Source organism: Chelmon rostratus, chromosome 16 (assembly GCF_017976325.1).
Source record: "Chelmon rostratus isolate fCheRos1 chromosome 16, fCheRos1.pri, whole genome shotgun sequence".
Taxonomy (NCBI): Eukaryota; Metazoa; Chordata; class Actinopteri; order Chaetodontiformes; family Chaetodontidae; genus Chelmon; species Chelmon rostratus.
This window is the reverse complement of record NC_055673.1, coordinates 2,738,155-2,753,655: the sequence shown is the minus strand read 5'-3', so window position 1 is coordinate 2,753,655 and position 15,501 is coordinate 2,738,155. Positions and strand designations below refer to the sequence as shown.

The following is a 15,501-nucleotide window of genomic DNA, read 5'->3' as shown; positions in this document are numbered from 1 at the left end:
GAAGAGCGGCAGACAGCTGGACGGACACACTGAGGGCCAGAAGGGGAAACCGGCGGCGGGTTCGGATCTCTCCGGCCCCTCCCGAGCTTCATCGAGAACGCGATTCGTCTTCCTCTGATTTTGTTGTCATCACGCTGAGGCTCTGAGGTCATTATAGGTATTTTGGTCTGGACTAACAGAGGAACACATCATGCCTGAACTCAGGTCTGCAGGGCCGGACTCGCCTCTGAATGTGTGGATGCATGTTTGTGCTTGTGAGGCAGACTTGTGTGTTTTCTGAATGTGCTGTATGCGGACTTTAGACCACATGCTATGTGTGTGTGTGTGTGTTTGTGCGTGTAATTCCCATTGCACTTTAGATCTGGGTCATCTCCTGCTCTGTAACCCACACCGAGCAGCATGTCGCTCCAAAACACCATCATGTCATTTTGATGGATTCATTTGGATCTGGGTCGCAGCCAGACCATAAATTACAGAGTAATTCAGGACTTTTGATGCACTTGATATCGCTGCATGCTCGCTGAAGATTTTGTTTCCCTTTTCAGAGAACTTTCTCATCTATCATCATCAGTGTGATGAGGCATCACATTTAAAGGTTCAACATGTAACTCAAATGCAAACTGTACGACACTCCCATCAGTTTGGATTAAACACCAGGATGTGTTTTTTAATCTCTGCCACCTCCATCGTTTTCAGTAGAAACAGACGAGTTCACAGCAATGCTCATGGGTCTGTGAGGCTTTACTAAGGCACAGGAGTGCTTTGAGCTAAATGCTAACTCCACTGCTAACATGCTGATTATATGCAGGTATAATATTCACCACGTTCATCATCTTATTTTAGCATGTTAACATGCTAGCATTTGCTAAATAGCACTAAATACAAGTACAATATCACTGAGGCTGATGGGAATGTCATCAGTTTTGGAAGCAGTGGTGTGCACAGACTTTTTGAAGGGCAGGGGCGGAAAGGAAAAAAAGGGCACATATAGTGTGTCCTCGCCACTGAAGAGGGCACTTTAGCACGCGTTTTTGCTCCCAGGGGGCACTTTAGCACGCATTTTGGCGTCCAAGAGGGCACTTTAGAGCGCGTTTTGGAGTCCAAGAGGGCACTTTAGAGCGCATTTTGGCATCCAAGAGGGCACTTTAGAGCGCGTTTTGGAGTCCAAGAGGGCACTTTAGAGCACGTTTTGGCTCCCAGGGGGCACTTTAGCGCATGTTTTGGCTCCCAAGAGGGCACTTTAGCATGCGTTTTGGAGTCCAAGAGGGCACTTTAGCGCGCATTCTTCCAAAACTGGGCCACGAGGGGGGGCACGCCACTGTTTGCAGGTATAAACCAAAGAATTAAAGATATTAACAATCTGACCTGATGATGGCGTGACATGAAGTCTAATGTTTTTCAAAGCAATCTGTCCAATAGTTGTTGAGATATTTCAGTCTGGACCAAAACGACTGACCCACTTACAAGCCACTTCCTACAGCAACATATTCAAACATTGTTTCATGTATTTTTTCTACAATATTGTGCTCAGTAAGCAATTCACCAGCAACAAGAAACAATAAAACTCTCCTCGTCACCCCGCTGCCAGCTACAGAGTTCAGGATTGTGGTTCCATCACAGAGTCCGTCTGTCTGACCGCTCTGCTTGCACACACCGTCAGACTTTACTGGCCAGCACGCTTTTAGAGGACTTAGGTCACTGAATCTAATCTTAGCTTAGCATCGCTTTCAAAGCTACATGCAGCAGCACTTCATAAAATAAATAGACAAGTCATTTTTTATTTGGCTTGAGGTGGTGATGAGAGGAACCCGGAGCAGGTGGCCAGAGACGGTGTCGCCGTCAGAAAACGACATGTTCCCATTACAGGAGCTCTGTTTGCCTCCGTCAGATCCAAATGAGGCACCAGCGTGCGTTCACATGCAGCTCTGAAGCTGCGACGCCATCAGAACTCCGAGCTCTTTTCCAGCCAGGAGGTGAACGACGCTGCAGCGGTGAGCTTTTTAGCCACAGGACTCTCAGGACGGACACATTGGGTGCTTGGTTGGTCAACTTCGGTCCATATTTCAACAAACACTGCATGGCGTGCCATGAAATGTGCTGCAGACAATCTTGGTCCCCAGAGGATGAATCCTTAAAAGGACAACTTCTTACTTCCATAGTTTTGCCCATCAGTTGTACAGCTGACATCGCCACCTGGCCTTGGCTGAAACCCCCCTTACCTTCCCTTGAACCTCTTCAGTACGTGTCTCCTTCTCTATATCCTCTCAGGATTCTCATACCCGCAGCAGGACATGTAAAAACGCTAACATTAACATTGAATTAATGCAGATTTTCTTTGTGTGTCCAATAATACACTCGTCATCTTGACCCAGGTGAAGAAAATACCACGCTTAAATTACACTGTTTGAAGGAAAGTTCACTTTGTGCTATTTCTGTCATCTGCAGGTATACTCAAGTAGTCCCTGAGTACCACTTGAGTATAATAAATAATAAGAAATCAGGATTTATGAGCATCTAAAACACACTTGCAGTACAATTGTATTATATTACCAGTGTGTTGGAAATATACTTAAATATACTTCAAACTAAGTGAAATTAAAGAACACTTTTTTTTCTTTAAGCTGCTAATAGTGTTTTTACAAAGGATTACACTTTATTACTATTCAAAGTATTTATAATTTAGTACATTTTTAAAAGTACTAAATTACTAAGTACTAAAGTACTTTGAAATACCACTTTAAGTTTTGCAGAGTTAGTATATTCATTTAAGACATTTAAGGAGAACATTACATCTATTTAGAAGTATAATTTTTAAAAGTATATGTCAAACATGCTTTAACTGAAGCTTAACGAGTAAAACTGTACTTGTACTGACTTTTTTTAATACTTAAATATTTCTAGCACACTAAAGAAGGTGAAACTACTGTTTCACCTGAGTTACCTGAGTTATAAAATCCTCTTCTAACTTACAGCACTGAAACTTCATGACATCTTTCACTCAAATGTTCTCTCGTACTTTTTATTACTGCGTTACAATTGTGTAGATTTACTTCGAGCTCTTCTTTTCTCACTGACACTTTGGCTAAACAAACACACTTACTGTTACTCAACCCTGGCGTACTTCAGACAGGCAGCGTTGATGCAACATATCAGGTGAAATGTCAGGAGAGGAGGAGTTTGGATCAGAATAGTTCACAGGCCGGCGGCCAGCGTCGCCCCTCGGACCCGTGGACCCGCTTCTCAAATGTGATCCGGTGATCAAACTGTCTCCCTTTAACGTCTCACGTCGCCCTTTAACAAGCTCGCTAATTCATGAGTTTTGGCTGCGGGCGGTTTGTGAGATAACTTGCAGATGATCTCTTTATCTCGACTCGGCCACTTTAATAACACGAAGAATGTGTCGCTGGCTCGAACCAGCGGAGACGCTCTGTTTGAGGCTGGAGGTGTCTGGTGCTGTTAGGATGAGCAGGGAGTCGAACACAGAGTTCAAAGGTCAAAGGTTAGAGTCACTCACGGCCACTTGTTGCTTTGAAGCTTTCAGAGAAACCTGAACCGACACCTTGATGGCATGATTTAGGAGCAAGTTATGTATTTATGTATGTGTGTGTCTGAGCGCAGGTTTGGTTTAATGTGTTCATACAAATGCTGTAATTGAAATTGAAAACCTTGTATCTCCAAAATGTCAGCTTTTCAGGAAGCTAAGAAACCAGATTTGCTTTCAGCAGAGTCTATCCAGGCGATGTGGAAAGAGTTTCACAAGCAAACTTTTATGTGAATTTAAGATATGACTGTGACTAAAAATGGATTTACAAGGTTGCATTTGGTAAAACATGATACGTATCTGTAGGTGTGGATGATACATGTGTATATCTGAGAGGGAGGAGCGGATCAGTCTTTCAACAGAATTTATGTAAAAACTTTAGTTTTTTCTTGCTTTCTAAATTATTGTAAGTTTACTAAATTACAAATACTTTTAACAGTAATAAAATGTACTTATGAAATGAACACAAAGGTGAGATTTATGCTTTATTGAAAGGTTTTACAGGAGAAAAAGAGCCACGTCGTTAAAGAGCAATGTGTAGCAGCCAGGAGTGAACAACATGACACGCTGCTGAGAGAGGATTTTCAGTTATTTATGTTATTCAGTGGCGTGCACAGACTTTTTTGAAGGGCAAATATAGCGTGTCCTCGCCAACTGAAGAGGGCACGCGTTTTGGCTCCCAGGGGGCAATATAGAGCGTGTTTTGGCATCCAAGGGGGCACTTTAGAGCGCATTTTGGCGTCCAAGAGGGCACTTTAGTGCGCGTTTTGGCTTCCAAGAGGGCACTTTAGCACGCGTTTTGGAGTCCAAGAGGGCACTTTAGTGCGCGTTTTGGAGTCCAAGAGGGCACTTTAGCGTGCGTTTTTCAAAAAGTGGGCCATTGGGGGGGGGGGACAACCCCCCCGCCCCCCCCCCCCCCCCCCCCCCCCCCCCCCCCCCCCCCCCCCCCCGTGTACGCCACTGTTGCTATTACAAATATTTCAGCGACATGACGGCTCTATAACATTCAGAAGAAATTCAACAGGAAATACATGACTCATGTTTTAATTTTAAAGGCCATTTTTTTCAAAGCCACCGGATCGATGTGCGCCGAGGCAGGTTTTTTTGTTTTTGTTTTCACCTCGGCGTGTTATTTACGACTCGTCTGGTTTTCATTAGGCCGGGCGTTCTGTCACTGCTCCTTCCCTCCCCCTGACCTCACCGTCCTCTCACTCGGTGCATGCTGCCGACTCGGCCTTTTCCACACGAGTGGGAAGATCAAATGTTTTCTGGCAAACAAATCGCACAGTAGCCGTCGCTGCCAGCGTCGCAGCCTGGGAAAGAGAGACCAGAAGTATGACTACGGATAAACAAACCTGCACGCAGTTAAACATATATGCACATATAAGAAGAGGAAGTCAGAAATAGTGTCGCTGCTAGTTTGCAAAGTTGCAAACTTGAATGACACAGAAGAAACTCAATCTATAAATCACACTGAGGATTTTTCATTCATTATGACCCTGACGTTCATGATCTGTAGAGTTTAGCTTCCTAGTTAGCAAGCAAAGCTCTACACGTCATGGATACTAGGATTTAGCAGTGTTATGCAAGTTCACGCTTCACAAGCTCAAAGTTCAGTTCACACACATTAAAAGGCTGCAGACCTCATGCAGGCTAGTAAAAGTCTGTGTGCCTGTTGCTGAGAACTGCAAAAGGCTGTGAGGTTCACTTGGGTGGAGGCACTTGACTCGGGCTCTTACCCTTTGTTAATGATTTATTGTGAAAGTGACTCACTCGCAGGTATTTTGCTGGTCGGATGCATCGACTCTTTGTCTTTTCCAAATCATTGCTGATGTGGCTGAATGTTAAAACTTGTTTTCTCAGACCCCCGTGAGCACAATTTGCATAAAATGTGAGACTTTATCTGTTGGATGCTCAGAGCTGTGTCTGAATCTCCAGTTGCACTGATCATGTTCAGCTCACCACCAAAAACATGAGCATGAATCAATGAATGTGCTCCTTTAGCGTATTCATGCACAACACTGCAGTCTTGTGATTATGACCTGGATTGGAAATGTGCATAATTCATCCATGTGCAGAGCTCTGGTTTGGTGTCTGATCAGCGAAACTATTTGTTTCAAAAAGCAGTGCTTGCTGTGAGGGGGGAAATCCACCTCTGCAGGAGGCGGGAGGAATCCAGCTGATTGTGTTGGCATGGGAAACAGTGCGTGACTTGGCTGGACCGTGAGGCTGAAGCGTCCGAGTCGTGGCTGCGGCACATACATGGTGCTGAAAGGTTGTAGTGTCAAATTTACGACCGTGGGTCTATTTTTGAAAACATCTGGGGAAGCTCTCCTGCTGGTCTTCACTGTGTGCACGCTGTTCGTGTGTGCATGTGATCTATTTGCAATAGTGTATAATCTTACAAGGACATTATTGAGGTATGAGCATGCTTGGACATGCTTTTTAAGGTGATTTCAAAATCGATGTATTTGCAGAACCCTGCAGAACTTTGCAGAATTTTAGTCTTCATGATGTAAAGTAAAATACGAGATGATTCATTTTTCACACAACATTTCAAGTCATTAAAAAACAATCATTTTATTACATTTGAATTATATTTTGGTAGTATTGTAGATACATTTACATCAATAAACAAGCACTTTACATTGTATACTTAAATTGTGTCAAAAGCATTTGAAAAGCATTGCAGTGTTGATGTTAATAGTGGATTTAATAAATTAAATCATAATTTAAAACACTATATTTAATTAACTGCACTCATTAGACATAATAAGAGAAGGTGCTACAAAAGTGCTACAGCTTCGGTCAGTGCTAACATGCTAATATACAAGACTCACGTTAGCTAAAAGTTGCTAGCTGCCAGCTACGTTTACAGTGCTTCGTACACAAGTGCGGTTAAAATATGCTGCATAAAATATTCACCTGGAGAAAGTATCTCTGAATAGGTTGATATTAACTCAGTATTTCTGGCCTTTGAGACACTTTTTAAAGCGAGTTGTGGTTTTCGCAGCTCTCAGTCAGCTAGCAGACGTGTTTATGGCTGTTAAAAGGCTTCTGCAGTCTATCTACAGGTCATAGCTGTATATAGACTGTATTTTGGCTGTATACTCTGATGTATACAGCCAAAAGTCTCGACCCAAATATAGATGCTGTGCACTAAAGACAGTATCCTTTACAAGCTCACATTACAGCACTTATAAAACATAAATAGTGGCCAGAAATGCAGCTGCTTTCATTTTTAATGTGATATAAAAGGTCCAGGGAGTGCTATAGTAAATATTTTTTAATCAATTAAAAAGATATTAATTAACTGTCTTCCAAAAACAAGGGAGATCATGACTGAAACAACTGCTGGCCTCAGTTTCTCAAAATTAACTGATTGATTAACCACTTAAAATTGTTCTGAGAGCTGGAATTTTTTTTGTTTGAGATATTTAATTTACACTCATAAAAAAGAAAAGCAGGACATTGTCAAATCTTTCTTCTTCATCTTCATCAGTTCCTCATCGCTCTCCTCTCCCCTCCATCTCCTTCATGTTCCTGATGGCTCCTTTCCCTCTGCTCTTCTTCCTCTTCTCCTCCAGCCGCACCCTCTCCTTCTCCATCACCCAGTCCCCTCCGAGGTAACTCAGTCCATCCTCGGGCCGTCCACGAAGCCGCGGCCTCGGGTCGAGCAGCGAGTGGAAGAAGGAGCAGGCCAGTGGGGTGAAACATGCAAACTGGGGCGCGACGGGAGGGCGGCCTTTCTTTCCGCTGATGACATCCTGGGCGCTGTCGGCAGGCGGCTCTGCCCACACGTCCAGCTCATCGTCAGGCCCTCTCGCCCTGTCGAACCATTCCTGATACTTCAGGTATGAGAGGCAGTCGCTGGCTGTTTCGGCCCACGGGTGGGTGCCGGTGAGCATGGCGTAGGTCAGGATCCCCAGCGCCCAGCTGTCCGTGCTGGACTCCACAGACTCCCAAACTCTCGGCTTCGTGTTCTGCTCCTCATCCTCTTTAACGCCGTCGCTCGTGCTTCTCCTACTGTCCTCGTTTCCGCGAGCGACCTCGGCCTCAGGGGTGCAGTACGGAGACCTGTACCAGACCTCTGGGACCCTGGTGCCGCGGGCCTTCACCTGGTGGAGAATATATACAGCAAGGAAACATGTAGAAATCGGCTACAGTAATAAATACATCCACCCACCCTCTATGATAAGGTCACCTGACTTCCAGCTGCTACAGTCACTTCAGCGTGAGTGAGGAACCATTAATGCTGTCGTTCTCTGTATGTTTTTATGTTTAGAATAGTACACGTCTCAAACTGACCATGCCGAAGTCGCCCAGTTTGACCCAGCGGCAGGCGGAGTCACACAGGAAGACGTTCTCCGGTTTGACGTCTCTGTGGACGAAACCAAGAGAGTGCAGGTGGGCCAGCGCTCCACCCAGCTGAGACACCACCCTCTGACAGCAGTCCTCCTCCATACCGACCTGGAGGGTGACGGCAGGAGAAGCGTGTGTGAGCTGTGCTGTTAACGCTGACAATGCAACACATCATCTGAAGTGAGGACGTGACTGCAAACCTGACTACAAACCATAAGCAGGAGCAGTTATTTCTTCGGCTGAAGAGAATCTGTCCCTTCCCACTTTTGCGTTTCACCAAAAGGTAGAAGTCCGACCATAAAAACCACAATAAATCCATGTTGTTTTATTCAGAATAAGCTTATACCTCTGGCAGGATGACGTCGTAGAGATCTCCAAAGAGGCCAGCTTGCTGAGCGAAGACGTAGTGTGAGGGTGTGGAGTAGGCGATTCCCAGGGCCCTGGTCAGGGACGGGTGGGTGCAGAAGGACAGGGAGAGGTTATACTCCCTCAGGAAAGAGAACAGAGAGGTGGACTCACGGGGGAAGAACTTCAGAGCCATCGGAGTACCTGACGGACGCAAGGGAAAGATACTGATGTGGCTCTTTTTTGTGTGCGTGTTGAGGCGATAATGAAGATGTGTGGAGAAGTTCCCCCCTCACCTCTCTTCCTGTGCACGGCCAGCATGACTTTTCCGTACGAGCCTTCGCCCAGGAGCTTCAGGACCCTGAAGTGCTCCGATGTGTCCATCGGCGTCAGAGACTGAGCCGTCAGGTGACACATCTCGTCCAGGAGCTTCGCGGCAGCCTGGACACACACAGAGAACAAAACAGTGACATTAAATGAGTTTCTGTGGCGCAAAAGTTAGTGATGGTGTACAAACTGATCTCACACCTGCCTCCAAGGTGCGCTCATTATAAGTAGACCACGGGAGGTGGCAAGGGTGGATGGTGGACTGTCAGATTGCAGGATTTGGACTCCTGAGTCCAGGTTCACATCCAGACTCCCATTTAAGTTTAAACAACAAAAGCACTTTGGTTATTTTCAGAAAAAGATTTTGGTTTTAGTTGGATTTTAATACAAATATTTTTTTGTGCTTCAAGCCACTGCAGACTTTTTCTGGATTAAACCAACACCACGATCTTTCCCTAACTGTAACCAAGTGCTTTGAGTGCCTAAATATAACCATACAAAAGGTGAGTAACGCTTCAATTAATATGAATAATATTTAACTTATGTCATGCACGTTAGAATCAGTCAACGCTGACTTTAGGTTTCACACAGGAAACTAACTGAGTGGCAACCCAAACCAGGAAGCCGTGATCTTTTCCTAAACCAAACCAAACGCTGACCAGGTGTTTGTGCAGCACACCTGTCGCTGTTCCCTCCAGCGCTCCGTTGTGTCATTTTAGTTGTTAGAAAACCCCCTCCTCTGTTGTTTAGTCTCAGTTTCACTGAATCTTTGATGAGGTTCCAGTCAGTTTGAGAGACGGTTGGGACTGACTCCTCATTCGGGAAACGTTGTTTGCTTACATTCTTGTTTTCGAAGCGTAAAGTGAAGCAGCACAAGCAGCAGAGAAGAAAGGACGACGTCTGGCTGCGGTGGGTTTGAGGACTTTGCCGTTCTAGTTCCTGCAGGTCATGTTTACCCTCACTATTTCCTGCCCCCTTCTGCTGCTGAATGGGAGGCAGCCATGGTTAGAGTTAGACGACAAAAGCCTCATAATAATAAATAAACCTAAAAAAATTACGCTGGTTTGAATCCATTAATTTGGAAAGATAAAAAAACAGCACCATCACAGCTTGGTGACCTTTCTTGTGGTGGACATTTTGACTCATCAAACACAGTTAAAGCTCAAAACCTGAACACTGGCTGCATCTGAGTGAATCAGAGTGTTTCCACTGGCTGCATTTGAGGCGAATACACACATTTGAGGGGTTTAAATGCTTCTTTTCAGAGACGAATTGCTTGTAGCTATTTGGAATGTAGCGCAACTGTTGCCGTGATGATTGTCGTCATGGTGATGCTGGCACCCTGATCCTCGGGTATAAACATGTCTGTTAATAGCCTCATGAAATCCTTTGACACGCACGCACACACACACACACACACACTGACGGTTGTTTTGTCTGGTGGAACGCTGATGTTTCCACCACAGCTGGCCCCGGGGGGTCCCGGCTGGGCTTTGGTGTCGCTGTACATCCAGACATGCTCATTACAGCTCATTAGAGAGCAGCTCAGAGCCGCTGATGTGCTTCACAGAAACTGTGAATTCCTGCCGAGGCTTCATTCACACACACTCGACAACATGTTTGATAAACCTGCATCTGCTTCATGAGGAAGATGCAACAGATTACTGCTGAACAAAGAGATCAAATGTTTGTGTGCAGCCGTGTGACGTCTAATCGATCAGCTCGATGAGTGAAAACATTATTAGTGTGGGTGGTCCGAGTGGAAACCGAACTCTAACCTCTGAGTGTTTGTTCTGAGCTCTAATTACAGATCTATTCAGGCCAGTCTGAGACAAATAGCTAAAATAGAAACTTGAAATATCAGGTTACTATACGGTTCTTAGGTTGCTTGAAATAAAATAGTGACATGCAGTAACTATTTTCATAAGGTTCTTGATGCAAGAAAGTGTTTCTAATGCATCAAACTGAGTCAGATTTTCTGACTTGATGTGATCAAAATAAACTCTGCATCATGTTTCGTTGCTGTGCTTTGAGAATCTTTTGGGGACAACGATGATGGGATCAACCCATAAACGACCAATTAATCATTCAGTTCATCTGAAAAACTCTGGTGAAAGTGGAGCAGGAGCTTAAAGTCCGGCGCCTGCTCAGAGGCGTAGGTGGAAAAATTCAGATTTTGCTGATGGTGTGAATACAACTGGACCCGTGGTGGAGGGTGGGGGGTAAGAAGGTATTCAGTGAGCAGCATAGCTGACGAGCTCAGAGCTGGTCGGGTTTAAACGAGTGTAAGAGGAGGTGACACCGGTCTGAGCCAGCAAAGAACAACTCCGACAGCTTCACAGAGAGACGCCGCGAACGTTACGTAAGACACACACACAAGAGCTGCAGTGCGTGCGTGTGTGTGTGTGTGTGTGTGTGTGTGCGTGTGTGTGTGTGCGTGTGTTTGTGTGTGTGTGGCAGAGATAAATGTCGTGATGATGTCCTTTACATGGAAATGGATCTCTGGATCACAAACACAGTGTGATGAATGACAAGATCTTCTGTGTGTGTGTGTGTGTGTGTGTGTGTGTGTGTGTGTAATTTCTGACATTAATGATCAAACATTTAAGTGTTCGACTTAATGTGTGTGAAGAATTAGTGGTCGTAGACGACTGAACAACTTCCAGGTCACACGTGTTCACAAACAGTATCTTAAATGAGACATCAAAGCCGATAGTCGATATGCATGCAAAACATTATTCATGAATATTTCCATGAGTTAGAGCAATAAGATCTCAATAAGAGCAGAAATCTACCAGTTTCTAGATGAAAGACTTCACAAGCTGGGATTTAACTTCTTTTAAATTATGACATTATTAGGAAATAAAGCCCATTATGGATTTAATGATGACAACACCTTAATGGGAGTATCTACAGTAATGTCATGTTATTAAGGAGAATTTATGTCAAAAATTACACTGTAAGAAATATATTTATGATTCTAAAACAGGTTTAAAATCTGCTTCACAGTAACTTCAACTGAAATACTGCATCAGACATCATGAGTCCTTTAAAAAGTGTTGATTTGTAAATTAAAATCACATAAATACACGTACATCTCTTTGCATTATCTATGGTGAGGAAGTGATCAAATACTCCACATGTGCAACATTCTGCATTTGATAGTTAAACTCGTGTTTAAAGGGTCAGTCCATCCAAATGACAAAAACATATGTTTCATCTCATTTAGCTTGTGTGGTGTCTCTCCGTGCAGATAGTATTTGTCCAGGTTATCACATATCTGTCTCTGCCATCTTTCATTTCATAATAATAATGATAATTTCAGCAACATCTCTCTAGAATCACTGCTGTTCTTACTCTACAGAACACTACTTTTTAAAAAAAAGTAGTTCCCATGAAGACTATTCACAGAGGTGCTCGACACTGTGAGCACCACACATTGAATTCCACCTCCAGTGTATCCAGCAAAGGCAGAAAATCCTGCACAAATATCAGCGAAGCCTCTTGTTGGTTTGGGAGCAGTGAGATAATTCCTGCAGCTGCTTTGACTTACTGTCATTTTGCAGCTGTGGTTCGGTTCAGCGGTCTTCAGTGAGAAATCTGCCGTCCTGCTCCTCATTCAGCAGGTGCACCTGTCTGGAAATCCTTCGCGGATCCTCATCTGCTGGGTCTTGGTTCCACCTGCAGCTCAGCCCGTCGGACCTCAGTCTGCTGCAGCGAGAGTCTGGTCGTTTTCAGTCAGTGGAGAAACTCCACAAGCCGTCCAATGAGCTCGTTGGAGGATTTCATGTCTGCTGCTGCTGCAACTTTTATCCCAAAGTGATATGTCCTCACGTCCACTCCTCCCCCTGTCCTCCCTCTGGACGAGTGTGAGTGAGTGTGTGTGTGTGAGAGAGGGAGAGAGAGAAAGTGTGTGTTCTTACTACTTTTCATCCCTCATTTGGACATTAACTTCTTCCTCCCTTCACACTTTACCTCTGTGTGTGCTCTGTAGAGAGAGAAAGATAAAGAGAGTGTGCTTTTCTGCATGTGTGTGTGTGTGTGTGTGTGTGCTCTTGTACTTCTATGTAAAGCCTTGAGCGTGAGGCACTTTTAGGTTGCATGTCAGCATCATGTCATTAACGGTCTTCACAGGTTAAAGAAAGACATGAGTGATACTACGGCCACTAGAGGGCTCGTCACCGGAGCGTAAACAGGTGTCAGTTCAGGGACCTGGAACAACCGAAGCTGCTGTTCCTCTCGGGAGGAAGTTTCGGTCGTGACAAGCCTTCATCTCCACTAACTGGTGTCACTGACCTGCTGCTATAAGTGTGAAGTGTCGTTCACACTGTTGTGCAACTCTAAGTGTGTCAATGTATTGAAGTCTGCAACACTGAATATTAAAGTACAACTAAAATGATGATCCTTAGTAGTTACTTGTTTGGTCATGAGGCTCATTAAAGCTAATATGTTAGCGATTCATTTTAATCAGTGTATTATGAAATCAGTTATAGTCTTTGCAGACAAAAAGAAGGGGAAACTAAGTGTGTTGTTCCCATTTCTCACCTGTGACATCCAAACAACTTACAGCTGTTGAGCTGTCAGTCAACAAGTTATCACCTGTCACTCAAATATCACATGAAACATTTCTTTCCTTCTTTCTTTACCCCCTTCCTCCCTCCTTCCTCACTATTTCCAGCTAAAGGATTTTCCTCTTGGACCCAGACCCCCCCGGGGGGGTTGTAGCTCTCAGCTGCTACCAGTGACCACAGTCCACGAATACAACAGCAGGATCGCTGGGACGCTTCCTGGAGGCCGGCATTGGTTACAGGGTGAGTCTGTCTGTGCGTGAGATCATCTGTCCGTGGCCACATGTCAACACGCTGACATTATGCAAGTCACTGTGTGAAGCTTCATGTCACTCGTGGCTGAACAGCAGTGGTGTGTGTGTGTGTGTGTGTGTGTGTGTGTGTGTAACATTTACTCTCATTACTTCTGCATCAGTATCAACAGCGACAGACGAGAAAGTGTCGGCCATGCTTTATTTTACTGTTCTGTTATTTCCATTAACAACAATCTCCTCAAAGAACCGTGTAATTTGGTCCTAAACACGGGGTAATTACAAACAAACTGAGACAGATGTGTTGGTTTTTAAAAGCTGCTGATGTTTTCCAGATGACTTTTCTTTTAAGAACAGCTCTATTAAACTCAAGTAAAATCGAACTCTTTATTAATTTCTTTGTATGTGTTAAATTGTACGTTTGCCTGCAGCTTGAATGCACGTTTGTGCTTCTCAGCTTACCTGCTTTGCACTAACCAAGGTTGTGCTATCTCAGCATTTAATTGTAATTACCTAATTGGAAGTGTACCAACAGAAGTTTAGCTTAATTAGTTTCATTTATTTTAATTAAAGTCAAAGTGCACTGTTCTTTACAGTTAACATCCTGATAAATTATTACAAATCCATTGCATTAGCAAACTTCCATTCTTGGAAGCGTTGTTCGGGTTGAGGTTGAGCAGTTTGGGAATGTTAATGATTGAATTTCACTCTGTTGCTTCAGTTTCGGGCTCCTGGTGTTGTTCACGCCGGCTCTCTGCCACTCACGGCTCACTTCATTGGAACAGAGGCGTCGTTATTAGTTATCAGTCACAGCTGTGCTTTTCCTGCCGTCACAAGAAAAAAGGTGTCATCCGAGAAGCTTTTGAATCAGAACTAACCCTCGTCTTGACCATTGAACTACATCAGAAAATGGGAAGAAAAGAGTTTCAGCTCAACCTTTAGGATTATTTCCACCTGCAGAGTTTTTCAGGGTTTGGATCAGATCGCTGATTCAGTGTAACGTGTGATTACATGAGGCAGTAAAGCACCATAAAGCAGTCAGATCTCTGTTTCAGCTGTGACATTTTATTAAAGACTTCATGTAAAACAAAACGTACAAAATATATAAATAGTACTGTAAAGGTCACTATGACAATATTTTATTATTAATATTATTAAATATTACATAATAGATACCCATAAAAAAAGGTGAGATGCCTGCATCTCACTCTATACACTGTCACATACATATTATAAAAAGCACATAAATAGCCTCCTAAATAGTTAATAATAATAGTAAAAAAACAGTAGAAAAATATTAAATGTTCCACATTTGCTTGTCATTTAGCTCATTGAGTAGATCAACACTTTGCAGGCACTGTGAATGTAAACAGTCTCACAGGAGTGGAGGTCACAGGTGGGAGTACCTGCTCAGTGCATTAGTACAGTATCAAAAGCTACGTGGAAAATGTGGTAAACATCTTAAACATGCGGTAAACGTACAGTTTGAACAGATGTTAAACAACCCAACATCTGGCTGTCGTCAAGACAGCTTCAACTCTGCGATTAAAGGCCTCCTGAAGTTCGTCTTTGTTTGGTGATCTGTGCGTCAGATCAGCTGATGTTAGCAGCTCTGAGAGGCTGTATTGCGGCACGCTTTGAGCTAAACGCTAACACCGGCTTGCTAACATGCTCAAAATGACGAGCAGGCGTGATGTTTAACATGTTAACCATCTTAGTATAGCAGTTCTAACATTTGCTAAGCAGCACAAAACACAAATCTGATGTGAAAAGTTTGTAGGAATTTGATCATAAACCAGAAAAGTTTTGGACTAATTTTGGACCAGGTGGTGGCGCTGTAAAGATGTTAAGTCAGGGGATCAAGGAAGTGATTAGAAATGATTCTGGGGAGAACATGAATGTCTGCTTTAAATTCTATGACTAGCGATCCGCTAGATGCTGAAATATTTCATTGAATGAGAGAAAACTTTGACCAGCGGGTGGCGCTACAGGGAAAGTCAGGGGATCACCACAGGCATTAGACTGCATCTGTGCATCATGAATATCCTCACGGCAATCCATCCAATATGTGTTGAGATATTTCAGTCAAGACCAACCGACTGAAGAG

General features: G+C 43.8%; 1 protein-coding gene across 1 annotated transcript; it reads right to left on the bottom strand.

Annotated features, from left to right (window-relative positions):
- Nucleotides 1–7,047: 7,047 nt before the first annotated feature.
- si:ch211-171h4.3 (serine/threonine-protein kinase SBK2) lies at nucleotides 7,048–10,085 on the bottom strand. Its single transcript, XM_041955925.1, has 5 exons — nucleotides 10,002–10,085; nucleotides 8,545–8,689; nucleotides 8,250–8,452; nucleotides 7,850–8,011; nucleotides 7,048–7,659 (listed from the first exon to the last, which is right to left on the bottom strand). Exons 1-5 carry the CDS (start codon nucleotides 10,083–10,085, stop codon nucleotides 7,048–7,050), a joined length of 1,206 nt encoding a protein of 401 aa, XP_041811859.1.
- Between the last annotated feature and the right edge of the window lie 5,416 nt (nucleotides 10,086–15,501).